This window comes from Hypanus sabinus, chromosome 26 (assembly GCF_030144855.1).
Source record: "Hypanus sabinus isolate sHypSab1 chromosome 26, sHypSab1.hap1, whole genome shotgun sequence".
Taxonomy (NCBI): Eukaryota; Metazoa; Chordata; class Chondrichthyes; order Myliobatiformes; family Dasyatidae; genus Hypanus; species Hypanus sabinus.
Window position 1 is genome coordinate 19,625,961 of NC_082731.1, and position 17,402 is coordinate 19,643,362.

Genomic DNA, 17,402 nt, shown 5'->3' on the forward strand with positions numbered 1-17,402 from the left:
GAGACGGGGTGAGACTCCCTCCCATCTCTCTCCACCACCCCAGCAACAGTCTCTGACACTGGGTGAGACTCCCTCCCTTCTCTCTCCACCACCCCAAAAACAGGGTGAGGCTCCCTCCCTTCTCTCTCCACCACCCCAACAACACGGTGAGACTCCCTCCCTTCTCTTTCCACCACCCCAGAACAGTCTCCGACACGCTGTGAGACTCCCACCCTTCTCTCTCCACCACCCGAACAACAGGCTCTGGCACAGGGTGAGACTCCCTCCCTTCTCTCTCCACCACCCCAGCAATAGGGTCAGACTCCCACCCTTCTCTCTACACCACCCCAACAACAGGGTGAGACTCCCACCCTTCTCTCTCCACCACCCCAAAAACAGGGTGAGACTCCTTCCCTTCTCTCTCCACCACCCCAACAATAGGGTGAGACTCCCTCCCTTCTCTCTCCACCACCCCAACAACTGGCTCCAACACGGGGTGAGACTCCCTCCCTTCTCTCTTCACTGCCCCAACAACAGTCTCCGAGACGGGGTGAGACTCCCTCCCTTCGCTCTCCACCACCTGAACAACAGGCTCTGGCACAGGGTGAGACTCCCTCCCTTCTCTCTCCACCACCCCAGCAACAGGCTCTGACACGGGGTGAGACTCCCTCCCTGCTCTCTCCACTGCCCCAACAACAGTCTCCGACACTGTGTGAGTCTCCCTCCCTTCTCTCTCCACCACCCCAACAATTGGGTGAGACTCCCTCTCTTCTCTCTCCACTGCCCCAACAACAGTCTCCGAGACAGGGTGAGACTCCCTCCCTTCGCTCTCCACCACCTGAACAACAGGCTCTGGCACAGGGTGAGACTCCCTCCCTTCTCTCTCCACCACCCCAGCAACAGGCTCTGACACGGGGTGAGACTCCCTCCCTGCTCTCTCCACTGCCCCAACAACAGTCTCCGACACTGTGTGAGTCTCCCTCCCTTCTCTCTCCACCACCCCAACAATTGGGTGAGACTCCCTCTCTTCTCTCTCCACTGCCCCAACAATAGTCTCCGACACGGGGTGAGACTCCCTCCCTTCTCTCTCCACCTCCCCAAATACAGGGTGTGAGTCCCTCCCTTCTTTCGACACCACCCCACCAATAGGGTCAGACTCCCACCCTTCTCTCTGCACCACCCCAACAACAGGGTGAGACACCATCTCTTCCCTCTCCACCACCCCAACAACAGGCTCCAGCACAGGTTGAGTCTCCCTCCCTTCTGTCTCCACAGCCCCAACAACAAGTCTCCGAGACAGGGTGAGACTCCCTCCCTTCTCTCTCCACCACCCAAACAACTGGCTCCGACACGGGGTGAGACTCCCTCCCTTCTCTCTTCACTGCTCCAACAACAGTCTCCGAGACGGGGTGAGACTCCCTCCCTTCTCTCTCCACCACCCCAGCAACAGGCTCTGACACGGGGTGAGACTCCCTCCCTTCCCTCTCCACTGCCCCAACAAGTCTCCGAGACGGGGTGAGACTCCCTCAATTCTCTCTCCACCACCCCAGCAACAGGCTCTGACAGGGGGTGAGTCTCCCTCCCTTCTCTCTCCACCACCCCAACAATAGGGTGAGACTCCCTCCCTAATCTCTCCACTGCCCCAACAACAGTCTCCGAGACAGGGTGAGACTCCCTCCCTTCTCTCTCCACCACCCAAACAACTGGCTCCGACACGGGGTGAGGCTCCCTCCCTTCTCTCTTCACTGCTCCAACAACAGTCTCCGAGACGGGGTGAGACTCCCTCCCTTCTCTCTCCACCACCCCAGCAACAGGCTCTGACACGGGGTGAGACTCCCTCCCTTCCCTCTCCACTGCCCCAACAAGTCTCCGAGACGGGGTGAGACTCCCTCAATTCTCTCTCCACCACCCCAGCAACAGGCTCTGACAGGGGGTGAGTCTCCCTCCCTTCTCTCTCCACCACCCCAACAATAGGGTGAGACTCCCTCCCTAATCTCTCCACTGCCCCAACAACAGTCTCCGACACGGGGTGAGACTCCCTCCCTTCTCTATCCACCACCCCAGCAACAGTCTCTGACACTGGGTGAGACTCCCTCCCTGCTCTCTCCACTGCCCCAACAACAGTCTCCGACACTGTGTGAGTCTCCCTCCCTTCTCTCTCCACCACCCCAACAATTGGGTGAGACTCCCTCTCTTCTCTCTCCACCACCTGAACAACAGGCTCTGGCACAGGGTGAGACTCCCTCCCTTCTCTCTCCACCACCCCAGCAACAGGCTCTGACACGGGGTGAGACTCCCTCCCTGCTCTCTCCACTGCCCCAACAACAGTCTCCGACACTGTGTGAGTCTCCCTCCCTTCTCTCTCCACCACCCCAACAATTGGGTGAGACTCCCTCTCTTCTCTCTCCACTGCCCCAACAATAGTCTCCGACACGGGGTGAGACTCCCTCCCTTCTCTCTCCACCTCCCCAAATACAGGGTGTGAGTCCCTCCCTTCTTTCGACACCACCCCACCAATAGGGTCAGACTCCCACCCTTCTCTCTGCACCACCCCAACAACAGGGTGAGACACCATCTCTTCCCTCTCCACCACCCCAACAACAGGCTCCAGCACAGGTTGAGTCTCCCTCCCTTCTGTCTCCACAGCCCCAACAACAAGTCTCCGAGACAGGGTGAGACTCCCTCCCTTCTCTCTCCACCACCCAAACAACTGGCTCCGACACGGGGTGAGACTCCCTCCCTTCTCTCTTCACTGCTCCAACAACAGTCTCCGAGACGGGGTGAGACTCCCTCCCTTCTCTCTCCACCACCCCAGCAACAGGCTCTGACACGGGGTGAGACTCCCTCCCTTCCCTCTCCACTGCCCCAACAAGTCTCCGAGACGGGGTGAGACTCCCTCAATTCTCTCTCCACCACCCCAGCAACAGGCTCTGACAGGGGGTGAGTCTCCCTCCCTTCTCTCTCCACCACCCCAACAATAGGGTGAGACTCCCTCCCTAATCTCTCCACTGCCCCAACAACAGTCTCCGAGACAGGGTGAGACTCCCTCCCTTCTCTCTCCACCACCCAAACAACTGGCTCCGACACGGGGTGAGGCTCCCTCCCTTCTCTCTTCACTGCTCCAACAACAGTCTCCGAGACGGGGTGAGACTCCCTCCCTTCTCTCTCCACCACCCCAGCAACAGGCTCTGACACGGGGTGAGACTCCCTCCCTTCCCTCTCCACTGCCCCAACAAGTCTCCGAGACGGGGTGAGACTCCCTCAATTCTCTCTCCACCACCCCAGCAACAGGCTCTGACAGGGGGTGAGTCTCCCTCCCTTCTCTCTCCACCACCCCAACAATAGGGTGAGACTCCCTCCCTAATCTCTCCACTGCCCCAACAACAGTCTCCGACACGGGGTGAGACTCCCTCCCTTCTCTATCCACCACCCCAGCAACAGTCTCTGACACTGGGTGAGACTCCCTCCCTTCTCTCTCCACCACCCCAAATACAGGGTGTGAGTCCCTCCCTTCTTTCGACACCACCCCAACAATAGGGTGGGACTCCGTCCCTTCTCTCTCCACCACCCCAAAAACAGGGTGAGGCTTCCTCCCCTCTCTCCACCACCCAAACAATAGGTTGAGACTCCCTCCCTTCTCTCTCCACCACCCCAACAACACGGTGAGACTCCCTCCCTTCTCTTTCCACCACCCCAGAACAGTCTCCGACACGGGGTGAGTCTCCCACCCTTCTCTCTGCACCACCCCAACAACAGGGTGAGACTCCCTCCCTTCTCTCTCCACCACCCCAGCAACAGGCTCTGACAGGGGGTGAGTCTCCCTCCCTTCTCTCTCCACCACCCCAACAATAGGGTGAGACTCCCTCCCTAATCTCTCCACTGCCCCAACAACAGTCTCCGACACGGGGTGAGACTCCCTCCCTTCTCTATCCACCACCCCAGCAACAGTCTCTGACACTGGGTGAGACTCCCTCCCTTCTCTCTCCACCACCCCATCGACAGGCTCCGGCACAGAGTGAGACTCCCTCCCTTCTCTCTCCACCTCCCCAACAACAGGCTCCGACACGGGGTGAGACTCCCTCCCTTCTCTCTTCACTGCCGCAACAACAGACTCCAACACGGGGTGAGACTCCCTCCCTTCTCTCTCCACTGCCCCAACAATAGGGTGAGACTCCATCCCTTCTCTCTCCACCACCCCAACAACAGTCTCCGACACGGGGTGAGACTCCCTCCCTTCTCTATCCACCACCCCAGCAACAGTCTCTGACACGGGGTGAGACTCCCTCCCTTCTCTATCCACCACCCCAGCAACAGTCTCTGACACTGGGTGAGTCTCCCTCCCTTCTCTCTCCACCACCCCATCGACAGGCTCCGGCACAGAGTGAGACTCTCTCCCTTCTCTCTCCACCACCCCAACAACAGGCTCCGACACGGGGTGAGACTCCCTCCCTTCTCTCTTCACTGCCGCAACAACAGACTCCAACACGGGGTGAGACTCCCTCCCTTCTCTCTCCACTGCCCCAACAATAGGGTGAGACTCCATCCCTTCTCTCTCCACCACCCCAACAACAGTCTCCGACACGGGGTGAGACTCCCTCCCTTCTCTATCCACAACCCCAACAATAGGGTCAGACTCCTACCCTTCTCTCTGCACCACCCCAACAACAGGGTGAGACACTCTCTCTTCCCTCTCCACCACCCCAACAACAGGCTCCAGCACAGGTTGAGACTCCCTCCCTTCTCTCTCCAAAGCCCCAACAACAAGTCTCCGAGACAGGGTGAGACTCCCTCCCTTCTCTCTCCACCACCCCAACAACAGGCTCCAGCACAGGTTGAGACTCCCTCCCTTCTCTCTCCAAAGCCCCAACAACAAGTCTCCGAGACAGGGTGAGACTCCCTCCCTTCTCTCTCCTCCACCCCAACAATAGGGTGAGACTCCCTCCCTTCTCTTTCCACCACCTCAACAGCAAGGTCAGACTCCCTCCCTTCTTTTCCCACCACCCCAGAACCGTCTCCGACACAGGGTGAGACTCTGACATGGGGTGAGACTCCCTCCCTTCTCTCTCCACCCCCCCAACAACAGGGTGATACACCCTTCCTCCTCTCTCCATTACCCCAACAACTGGCTCCCGCACAGGGTGAGACTCCCTCCCTTCTCTCTCCACTACCCCAACAACAGGCTCCCGCACAGGGTGAGACACCCTCCTTCCTCTCTCCACTACCCCAACAACAGGCTCCCGCACAGGGTGAGACTCCCTCCCTTATCTGGAACCAGTGGGCAATCCAAGGTGGTAACAGAAAATGAAGCACGTTGCCTCATTTTGGGAAGTGGGGCGTGCTGTGTGTTGTCTGTCCTGCATTACCAATCCTGAATAGCGGCGAGAGAAGTGGTGGGTAAGGGCGAAGTTGAGATCTTAGTGTGTGGATTTGGAAGTGTGAGGGAGGGGTGGGGGCAGGTTCTTGAAACGACCAGCACAGTGCTCACCCTACCTCTGCAATGGGAAGCCACAGAGAGATGCACTTGTCTCTGTTTTTTTTTGCCCTGTTTTCTTTTACTACTGTGTATTCTAGTTCAAGCAAAGTTAGGAATAAAGGTGTAGATTATTTTCTAAAAATGGTGTGAATGCAGAAATCGGCAGTGCAAGGGTACCTGCGAGTCACTGTACAGGATTCGGTAAAGGTCAACTTCCAGGCTGAGTTGTTGGTAAGGAAGGCAAGTGCAATGTCAGCATTCATTGTGAGCGGACCAGAGTATAAAAGCAGTGATGTGATGCTGAGGCTTTTTCAGGCATTCAACAGACAGCACTTGGAGTATTGTGAGCAGATTTGGGCCCTGTCTGAGAAAGGTTATGCTGCCATTGGAGAGGGTGCAGAGGAGGTTCACGAGAATGATGAGTGCTGAATATGAGCATCGTTTGATGGCTCTTAGTGTATTCATTTTAGTTTAAAAGAATGAGGGTGCGATCTCTTTGAAAGCTACCAAATAGTGAAAGGCTTAGGTAGAGTGGATGAGGAAAGGATATTTCCAGTAGTGGGAGAATTTAGGACCAAAGGGCACAGAATAAAGGATGTCACTTTAGAACTGATCAGGAGGAACTTCTTTAGCCCGAGAGTGGTGAATCTGTGGAATTCATTGGCACTGATGGCTGTGGGTGCCAAGTCATTGCAAAAATAGAAGCAGAGGAATATAGGTTCTTGATTAGTAAGGGTATCAAAGGTCATAGGAAGGCAGGAGAATGGGGATCACAGGGGAAATAAATCACCCATGATTGAATGGCCAAGTAGTTTGTGGGCTGAACGGTCTAATCCTGCTCCGATATCCTAATATCCTGTGCGTCGTGTCTACCGACAGACCAGTGATGCTGATGCAAGCAAGTTATTTTTCCTGTCCGTACCTCTCATCATATTTTTTCTCATGATATTAGACCTTGAGTTCAAACTTATAGCACCCCATGATCCTCCACCCAGGTGATCAAGAAGTACCTCCAGTCAACGCACGCCCCCACCCACAACGAGTACAAAATGAAGCTTCTTGAGGTCTTCGAGGTGGCGAGGGAGAGTGAGCAAGTGGTTTTCCGCTCTGACCTCAGCAACAGGTAGGATGGAATCTCTCAATTCATCTCCCTCAGGGTGATATCAGTACACTGACTGGTGTCCCTCAGTCCCTCTCCCTCAGGGGGATATCTGTACACTAACCGGTGTCCCTCAGTCCCTCTCCCTCAGGGGATTATCTGTACACTGACCAGTGTCCCTCAGTCCCTCTCCCTCAGGGGGTTATCTGTACACTGACCAGTGTCCCTCAGTCCCTCTCCCTCAGGGTGATATCTGTACACTAACCGGTGTCCCTCAGTCCCTCTCCCTCAGGGGGTTATCTGTACACTGACCGGTGTCCCTCAGTCCCTCTCCCTCAGGGGGATATCTGTACACTAACCGGTGTCCCTCAGTCCCTCTCCCTCAGGGGGATATCTGTACACTGACTGGTGTCCCTCAGTCCCTCTGCCTCGGGGAATATCTGTACACTGACTGGTGTCCCTCAGTCCCTCTCCCTCAGGGGGATATCTGTACACTGACCGGTGTCCCTCAGTCCCTCTCCCTCAGGGGGATATCTGTACACTGACCGGTGTCCCTCAGTCCCTCTCCCTCAGGGGGATATCTGTACACTGACTGGTGTCCCTCAGTCCCTCTCCCTCGGGGGATGTTTGTGCAGTGACCCGTGTCCCTCAGTCCCTCTCCCTCGGGGGATGTTTGTGCAGTGACCCGTGTCCCTCAGTCCCTCTCCCTCAGGGGATGTTTGTGCAGTGACCCGTGTCCCTCAGTCCCTCTCCCTCGGGGGAAGTTTGTGCATTGTACATTCTCTCTCCACTTCTCCTAGGCGGTTGCTTTGGCATGGGTCTCGGTTGTCCAACTGGGTCAGCATCTTAAACCAGGGATTACGCGTCGCCCCACCTGAGGCTCCTGTCACAGGATACATGGTAAGTTGAGGGCAGGAAAGAACAAGATTTCTGTTTGCTGGCAACCCGCCCCTCATCGTTTCTCCTCCACCTCAGCGTCAGAATCAGGTTTAGTATCGCCAGCATATCTCATGAAATTGGTTAAATTAGTAGCAGTCAATGTGATAATATATGATAATATAGAAAATAGTAGGTAAATTAATTATGGTAAACATATATATGCACTTTAAATAGTTACATTAAAAATAGTGCAAAAAAACAAATAGTAAAAGAAATGGGCAGTAGTGTTCATTAGTTCAATGTCCATGTAGGAATCAGATGGTGGTGGGGAATCGCTGAGTGTGCCTTCAGGAATCTGTACCTCCATCCTGACGGTAACAATGCGAAGAGGGCATGTCTTGGGTAATGGGGTCCTTAATGATGGACACCGTCTTTCTGAGGCAGCATTTCATGCAGGTGTCTTGCAAGGCTAGTATCCTTGATGGAGCTGACTAAGTTTGCAAATTTCTCTAGCTTCTTTCGATACTGTGCAGTAGCACCTCGCCCCCATGCCGGACAGTGATTCAGCCTGTCAGAATGCTCTCCGCAGTACATCTGTCGAAGTGTGTTGGGACCAGGTTAGACCCTCAAAGATCTTGACACCCCGGAACTTGAAATTGCACACTCTCTCCACTTCTGATCCCTCTAATGAGGATTGGTTCGTGTTCCCTCGTCCTACCCTTCCTGAAATCCACAATTAGCTCTTTGGAATTAACTGACGTTGAGTGCAGGGTTGTTGCTGCAACACCCCTCAACTTGCTGGTATATCTCGCTCCTGTACACCCTCTTATCTCCATCTGAGATTCTGCTAACAATGGTTGTATCATCGACAAGTTCATAGATCCTGTTTGAGCTATCCCTGCCCACTTGGGTACAGGGAGAGTAGAGCAGTGGCCTAAGCACACGTGCCTGAGGTGTGCCAGTGCTGATCGTCAGCGCAGAGAAGATTTTACCACCAATTCACACAGATTGTGATCCGGTTAGGAAGTCAAGGATCCAACTGTAGAGGCCCAGGTTCTGTAGCTTATCAATCAGGACTGTAGGGATGATGGTGTTAAACTCTAAGCTATAGTCAACGAATGGCATCCTGGCTAAGGCCATGTGAAAAACCATTGAGATTGCCGTAGACCTATTGTGGCCATAGGCAAATGGCACTGGGTCCAGGTCCATGCTGAGGCAGTTGATTTTGGCTTTGACCAACCTCTTAAAGTCTCTCATCAGCGTAGATGTAAATGCTTCTGGACGATAGTCATGAAGGCAGCTCACACTACTCTTCTTGGCCACTGGTATAATTGTTGAAGCAGGTGGCAACTCCTGACCGTAGTAATGAGAGGTTGAAAATGTCCTTGAAAACAACCCGCCAGTTGTTTGGCAGAAGCTTTCAGAGCCTTACCAGGTGTTATCATCTTGCATATTCACCCTGCTGAAAGACGGGCTGATATCGGCCTCTGAGACAGAGGTCACAGGGTCACCGAATGCAGCAGGAATCTTCACAGCTGTAGTTATATTCTTCCTTTCAAGGTGGGAATGAAAGGCATTGAGCTCATTTGGTGGTGAGCATTGCAGCCATTCGTACTATTGGTTTTGCTTTGTGAGAAATAATGTCCTGCAAACCCTGACAGAGTTGACATGCATCCAATGCCGTCTCCAACATCGCTCAGAATTGTTTCGCTCTTGAAATAGCCTTCTGCAAGTCGTACCTGGTTTTCTTGTACAGTCCTGGGTCAGCAGACTTAAGTGCTGCAGATCTAGCCCTCAGCAGACAACAAACCTGCTGCCTCATCCACAGCTTTTAGTTTCAGAATAAATAGCAAGTTTTCGTAGGCACACACTCATCCACACAGGTTTTAATGAAGCTGGTAACAACTGCAGCATACTCATCCAGATTCAAAGATGAATCCCTCCTGTACTTCCTTATTCATACATTCTTGGTCCTCACTACTGGTGCAGTCTCTGCCTATACTCGGGGAGTAGAAGTACAACCAGGTGACAGGACTTTCCGAAGTGTGGGCATTGAATAGCACAGTAAGCACTGTTGATCTTAGTGTAAATGGTCCAGTGTGTTTTTCCCTCTGGTACTACAAGTGATTTGTTAATGATAATTAGTGAGTTTTTCAAGCTGTCCTGGTTAAAATCACCCAAAATGATAGTGAAGGTGTCAGGGGGAGCTTTCTCGGGCATGCTGATCTCGTCGCTCGGATCATCAAGAACCTGTTTGATAACACGGGACAACAAATTTTTTCAAATGTGTTGCTTCCTCAGAATTTTTTTCCTTTATGATAGACTGCTTGAATATGGACACAAGTATAATTTCAGAGTTCTTGTATCACGTAGGAATTTGGAGAAACAACAAATTAACTTTTATTGAATATAATGTGTTTAATTGCATAATGGTGCTGCTGCTTTGCAATAGTTCAACTAAGTTAAAAATATTTTGTTAATGATTTTCATTTGTACTCAGTTTCTGAGGCTTGTCGCTTAAGTGTCCAACAATAATTCGCCAGCATTGCTCTGGTATCCTTTCTCCATGACCGCAATGTCCTGGTGAAACCTTTCACCATGCTTGTCACTAACAGCACCAGGATTGTAGGGAGTAAGTCCAAATGGGAATGCAGAAAATGTATCTTTAGTGACATGTTGCATTTCATGGTTTTGTATGCTTGAAGCATGCTTTCAACCAGCTGCATGTAGTTTGGTGCTCTGTAGTTGCCGAGAAAAATTTCAATAATTTCCTTGAATGCCTTCCATGTGATTTTCTCCAGTCCCACTTGATTTGTGGACCAACAAAAATGCTTTCCTTAATCTTGGCATCAGTTATTCTGGGAAGCATCGGTCTCAAATATCAAAATCCTTCATGGAAATTTTTGTGCCTGGTGATAGCAAATTCCATCCTTACAGTCCTGAACCCAATGTATGTATATATGGCATCCGTTAGTCCTGCGAGACCATGGATCTGCGCCTGAAAATGCCTCTCCAGGTTGTATGGAAGACCAGCAGTTGCCCGTGCAGCAAGTCTCCCCTCTCCACGCTACCGATGTTGTCCAAGGGAAGGGCAAGGGCCGATACAGCTTGGCACCAGTGTCGTCGCAGGAGTTGTCAGAATGAGGTTGAAGACAATGTCAGACTGCCTTAGGGACTCCCAACTCTGGATTTGTCCTCAGGGTTTACTCCCGAAGCTTTTCCCATGAGTGGATATGGCCGCAAGGCAGTGAAGGTTTGAAATCAAAGTTTTCCTTCTATTAATTATTCCCCAACAATTTTTACTAAAACCTGTCCTGCCATGCAGCAGCCGCGCTGCCTAAGCATTCCTGGACAAGATAGGAAACTTTCCAGCTTACATTGTAGGCAACATTTTAATTGACTTGAATTATGAATTGAAATAAGAAACATGTTTATTTTTAAAAAATTGCGTGTGATAGGGAAACTTCATGGTGATTTTTCATGATCGGTAGCCCAAACTTCATAAGGCACACCTAAAGGTATTCAGGAAGCAAAATCTGTGTGGTCCAGTGTAATGGCTTGAGGTGAAACATACACCGCTACTAATAAGGTCGCTGAAATCTCCTGCGGCAAGTAAAATGGATGGCACTTAATTGCAATGTTCCAGGTCCGGTGAGCAAAACTGCGACGTCACAGATTGCCAGCAAGATGGTCGGTAGTAGCAAACCTCGCTTTTTAAGCGCATGTGTATCTCGAGTGACAGCCAAGTTTCTGACGAGGGGATTACGGTCGCATTCAGCATTATTTCTGTCGGTTTTAAGCAGCGATAGATTGTTCAATCACATTAAATCATCTTTATTAACTGTACAGACCTTGGATGCAGTTGTGATTCTCAGCTGCAGCAGGCTGAAATGGGAGTTTATTCATCGAGCTGCCTGCCATGAGTTTGCCCTTTTGAAGGCACCCCAGAGAGCTCCTGAGAGCAGGAATTACTCAGAGTGGTGAGGCCCCGCCTGCAGGACTCTGTGCAGGTCCGATCACCCAGCGATGGGGAAAGATGAGCACCTGCTGAGGCTCCTTCCACTCTCCAGGGACAGGGTCAGACACAGGGTGAGGCTCCCTCCACACTGTCCCATCACATATTACCTAAACAGGTTCCCTCCACACCATTCCGTCACATATTGTCAGGGACGGTGTCAGACACAAGGATGTGGAAATCAGTATTTCTGTGTCCTTGAATTTAAATAGGTGTATCCAATAGCTGTAGAGATAGCGAGTGAAGCAGAGGACAGCAAAGCTCTCAAACATAATTTCTGCACTTAGCGATTTATCCGTGTCTGTCTCATGTTAGAACCATCCTCAATTCCAGGTATTATTGTAATCTGATCAATCTCCTTTACTCCTGCCGTTTTCAAGCTTCCATTCATGTGTGCGAGTGTGTCTCTCTCATTCTCCTCCTCCAACCCAACCCCTTTCCTTGCAGTTCGGCAAGGGGATATACTTCGCTGACATGTCCTCCAAGAGTGCCAATTACTGCTTTGCCACTCGAGAACATAACCTGGGATTATTACTGCTGAGCGAGGTAAGGATATCAGGAATCTCCGGAATGAGAATGAACCTCCTGAACCAAGAACAAATATCTTTTTGTCCCTGGATTAAACCTCAGCCAGTACCTCATTCCTGAGAATCTGTTTTACTATATATACTTTAACCACCCAAACCCCTGGATTAAATTCCAGTCTGTAACTCATTCCCAGGGGTCTGTAATTTTATGCACGTATAAACACCCTGAATCCCAACCCGTAACTCACTCTTGGGTATTTGTTTTCCTATATATAAACTCCTGAACCCCTGGATCAGATCCCAGCTTGTACCTCACTCAGGGATCTATTATAAATCCACCAAACCTCTGGATTAGATCCCAGCCAGTGGTCTGTTATTCTGTATATAACAATCTGAATCGCAGGGATCTGTTATTCTGTGAGTTTATAGGCACCTTTAACTCCAGGATTAGATCCCAGTAACTCACTCCTGGGGATCTGTTGTTCTACATATAAACCACCTGAACTCCTGGATTAGACCCCAGTCTGTAACCCCGTGGGTTTCCTGCGGTTTCCTCCCACATTCCGAACTCGTATGGGTCAGGGTTAGTAAATTGTGCACGTGCTGCATTGGCGCCAGAAGCAGGGCAACGCTTGCAGCCTGCCCCCCACAAAACGAATTATTTCACTGGGTTTCGATGTACACTTGAAGAATAAAACTGATCTTTGGTCTAATCCCCGCTGCATGGTTAGGTCGCCCTCGGGAACTGTAACGAGTTGCTGGCCGCTGATGCTGGCGCTGACCGTCTGCCCGCGGGAAAGCACAGCACGATGGGCTTAGGACGAGTGGCCCCCAAGGAGGTCAATAGCGTGAGCCTGTAAGTACCTCAGTGCTCCCGTCTCTCTCCCTGCCTCTCACCCCCTTCCCCAAAGTATCGCTCACACAAAGCCTGAGGGGATTTGCCGTGTCCTGCTGTGACACTTGCTCCCTAAGAAAGGGCAGGGGAGGCCGTGCAGTGTCTCTCTACCAGGCTGGAGATGTCTTTTTCCCCAGGGTAGGTGAGTCTCGAGCTAGAGCAGATAAAGATTCACGAGGGTGTTGCTGGGGCTGCAGGGTGTGGGTTGTAAGGAGAGGCAGGACTGGCTGAAGTGAATCCTGACCCTACAGACGTTTGTAACATCATGAGGGATAAGATAGATGGTGCCGGCCTTCTCCCCCATCTAGAGGGCACGGGTAAAAGATGAGAGGGGAAAGATCGAAAGGGGCAGTCTTTCAAAGAAGGAGATGGGAATGTGGAACATATGGCCAGAGGTGGGGTGCAATTACAACATTTGAAAGACATTTGGTCATGTACATGGTTAGGAAAGGTTTAGAGCGATGTGAGCTAAGTACAGGCGAGTGGGACTTGTTCAGGTAGTGTGGGTGAGTTGGACCGACGACCCAGTTTTGTGCTGTGTAACTCCATGACTCTGAACGTCTGAACAATCTCCCTTGACCATGAGTGAATATGAACTAATAAGTGCACAATGGGAGGAATGGCTTCGCAGGGTGGTGAGAACCAAATTCACGTACGTGCAGCTTGAGTTTTGTATCTCATCTTGGCTCGCAATTAATTGCCCCCCGAGGAGGTGGCAGGTGAAGCAGAGCCTTAAATAAGTGAGGGAAAGGGGGAGATTCTGCCGAGTTGGAAGGCAGCAGAAGTGAAGGGCTCGGGGTCTTTCAGGTGCTCGTCCAGCGACTCCGGCACTGCACACACTAGCGCAAGCTGTGAGTTACTGCCAGAGAGAACGGCCATCTCGCCAGACACCACAGAGCTGCACTTCCCCAGGCAAGCTCTCAGCTCGGTGACTGTCTGAGAGCTGGCAGAGTATTGAAGGCTCCACCACTTTGCGTGCTTGTGTGTGTGTGAGGAGTTTCCATGTTCTCCCTGTGACTGTGTGGATTTCCCCAAGGGCTCCAGTTCCCTCCCGCGTCCCAGAGACGTGGGTTAATGGGCCGCTGGGAATTGCCACCCAGTATATCGGCCAGGGGAGTTGATGGGAATGTGGGCGGGAGAGGTTAAGTTGCAAGGGTTAGATGGAGTGGTGAGACTGTTTCCCTGGGAATGGGTGCGTGGACAGGGTCCAAGGTCAGGGGAGATTGTTCAAGCCCTGGTTCCTTTCTTATGATTTTGATGTTCTCTTGTTCTTCCCTCCCCATCCTCCATCCCATTCCCACCCCACCCCACCTCTGCTATGCTCCCACTCCTCACGATTTCATCACCTGCCCTTCATCCCCTGCTCTACAGAGATGGTGTGATGGTCCCCATGGGCCCTGGGAAGGAGACAGGAGTGAAGAACCCCCATGGTTACACCCTAAACTACAACGAATACGTGGTCTACCAGCCTGCCCAGGTGCGCATGAGGTACCTGCTCAAGGTGCAGTTTGACTACGTCTCCCTGTGGTGAACAGCTGGGTAACTGGTACCCACGAAGACCTCCTCTCCATCAGAGGCAGATGCTGGGAGTCAAACCACCCACCCCTTGTTCTGTCAGACTGGCATTGACATTCTACCATTCTCGCTGCCTTTCCTTCATATCCAAAACTCAACGACCCACATCTCCCTCTGCGGGACAGATCTCCAAAGATTCACCTCCCTGGGGAGGCAGGAAAGAATCTCTCCCCATCTGTTCTGACCGGCAAACCCCTGTTCTGAGTGACCTCGTATCTCCCCTCTGGTCTGGGGCACCCAGTAAGGAGGAAGCCCGTGAGTTATCCTCTCATTGCCCCAAACCCCAGGGAGGATAGGCCTGGTCTGCAATCCCCCGTCCCCATCCCAGGGACTGAGCTGGTAAACCTTCTCTGTGTTCCCTCTGTCACACATCTCCATTCCCTAAGGATGGGTGCCCAGACCTGTGCACGATATTGCAGGGGTGGTCTCACCAGGATGCTATACATGGGAGCAGGACCGCTCTCCTGTCCTCCCTTTATCACAATATCCCCCTCCTTAGGTCGGGAGACCAGATCTCTACACAATATAGCAGAGACTGTACCCCCCCCCCCATGCAGTTCAGGAATCTTCCCCAACTAGAGAAACGACCTCTTAGCATTTCTCCCATTAAGCCCTCTCCCCAGGACCTTGCACCTTTCAATAAGACTGGCTCTTCTTCCCCTAAATCTCAACAAAGTCAGGTTTAACCTGCCCAACCCTTCCCGGTAAGGGAACCTGCTCCCTGCTCAGGAACATGACCCACAGTACTCTGAACCACCCTGTTATGGTGGGTCTGGCCCTTAAGCCGGGAGTTCAGGCCTGAGGAGGCAAATCCGGAAATGCAGGAAACCACATTCCAGCGGTTATTCCCAAAAGTGATACAGCTGATTGTTCAACAACTTAGAGCATCCTATGGAAATGCGATTTGAAATCAGGAGACCACTTAGCCCTTACTCAGGCTGAACCCAATTCTCACAAGGTCACAGTCCACCTGACAGAAACCTGGACCCCATGTCCCTATGCAATTGCACCCCTCCGACCCTCACTGAGAATCCGTCTTCCCTCGACCGTACAGACATCCCCACATTCCATTCCCACCTTCCCTTGAAGATAGGAATTCCCAAGATCCATGCAACCCAAAATAAAATATCACCCTCTGTTCTCCATCATTAAAGAGCCATTTACCAATTACCATTTAAAGAGTCTTTTGACTGTGACCCTCCCCCTCCTCTTACCGGTTTCAAATTCTCGCACAGGAAGGAAAGCACATCCTGTCATCATGCCAGTCCCAGGATGGGATACATTTCAGTCCAGTCCCCTTTTCCCTCTGGATGGCTACAAGCCTGGCCTGTCTGACCTCTCTTCATGAGGTAACCTGCCTTCTTCCTTCCCCAGCTGGATGCCAGAGAGCCACGTCTGGGGCAGTGAAGGAGTGGGGGGTGTCTGTCCTTGGGGGCAGGTTTGGGTGCTGGAAGAAGGAGCTCACAGTGTATGTAGGGGAGGCTAGTTACCGTAAGTTTGATACATTTGTAAGAAGAAAATACAGACTTGCGTGCTTTGTTTTGACATGGAGTGGTGTGTTTTCAAAATTGGGCTTGGGTTCTTGTTGAAAGGGGCACTATCCAATCAGCAAGTGAGGGGACAGTGTCCTGTCCAATCAGAAAGTGGCAGTGTGAGTGTTCTGTCCAATCGAGCAACACTATGAGTGTTCCATCCAATCGGTGAGTGGCAGTGTGAGGGTTCTGTCCAGTTGCTGAGCAAGAGGTGAGTGAGTTCATTGCCTAATTTGTGTTTGAGGACAGGAGGGAATGAAATGTCCAATCCTGGAAAGGCAGTATGAGTGTATCATCCAATTGGAAGAGGAGTGTGAGTGTACTATCCAATCGTGGAGATGGAATGACCCTTCTGATTGGTGGGTAAGGAGAGACAACAGATTCTGCAGATGCTTGTAAATCTTGAGCAACACACACAAAAGGCTGGAGGAATTCAGGCATAGTCTATGGTGGGGAATAAACAGTTGAGATTTCAGGTTGGGACCCTTCATCAGAACTGGAGAGGAAGTGGGCAGAAGGGGGGGAGGGAGAGTAAGTTAAACTGAAAGGTGAGACCAGATGAGGAGGAGGCAAGGTGGGTGGGAGGGAGAGGGAATGATGTAGGAAGCTAGGAGGTGAGAGCTGGGAGAGATAAAAGGCTGAAGCAGGAATCCAGTAGGAGAGGACAGTAGTCTGTGGTATTAAGGGAACGAGGTGATGAGCAGATGAGAAGAGAGGGGAGCCAAAATGGGGAATGGAAAAAGAGAGGAGGGGCAGGGAAATCAAAGTTTGTGCCTTCTGGTTGAAGATTACCCAGACAGAATATAAAGTATTGCTCCTCCAACCTGAGAGTGGCCTTAGTCTCATTGTAGCAGTTGTACAGGCCATGGACTGACATGTCAGAATGGGAATGAGTAGCCATAGGGAGATCCTAAGCAATACATACAAAATGCCAGATGAACACAGCATTCAGATGCTTTCTTTTCCAGCCCTTTATCTACAGAGCATCCACGGAGATGAATAAACAATTGACATTTCGGTCGTGACTATTCTTCAGCACTGAAAAGGAAGGGGGAAGACAACACAATAAAGAAGTAGGGGGAGGGGAAGGAGACTTGCTGGAAGGTGATTGATAGGTGAAGCCAGGTGGGTGGGGAAGGTAAAGAGCTGGAGAAGAAGGAATCTGAGAGGAGAGGAGCGTGGACCACAGGTCGAAAGAAAGGAGGAGGGGACCCAGGCAGATGAGAAGAAGTAAAAGGTCAGAGTAGGAAATAAGAGTAAGAAGGGAGGGGGGAGTTTCTTTTTTATCGAAAGAGAAATTGACATTCATTCCATCAGGTTGGAGGCTGCCCAGATTTAATACAAGGTGTTGCTCCTCCTTCCTGAGGGTGTACTCCTCAGCACAAGAGGAGGCCATAGACCAACTTGTGAATGGAAATCGGAATTAAA

The 17,402-nt window shown here is 51.6% G+C and overlaps 1 protein-coding gene across 1 annotated transcript in view; it reads left to right on the forward strand.

Moving 5' to 3' along the window:
- Positions 1 to 15,987, forward strand: part of parp2 (poly (ADP-ribose) polymerase 2) — a 139,574-nt gene extending 123,587 nt beyond the window's left edge. The window contains exons 15-19 of the mRNA XM_059951587.1: positions 6,448 to 6,575; positions 7,352 to 7,451; positions 11,893 to 11,991; positions 12,704 to 12,828; positions 14,239 to 15,987. Of these exons, the coding sequence (XP_059807570.1) occupies positions 6,448 to 6,575; positions 7,352 to 7,451; positions 11,893 to 11,991; positions 12,704 to 12,828; positions 14,239 to 14,398 (612 nt within the window). The 3' untranslated portion in view covers positions 14,399 to 15,987. The remainder of the gene's footprint in view (positions 1 to 6,447; positions 6,576 to 7,351; positions 7,452 to 11,892; positions 11,992 to 12,703; positions 12,829 to 14,238) is intronic.
- Positions 15,988 to 17,402: the final 1,415 nt, after the last annotated feature.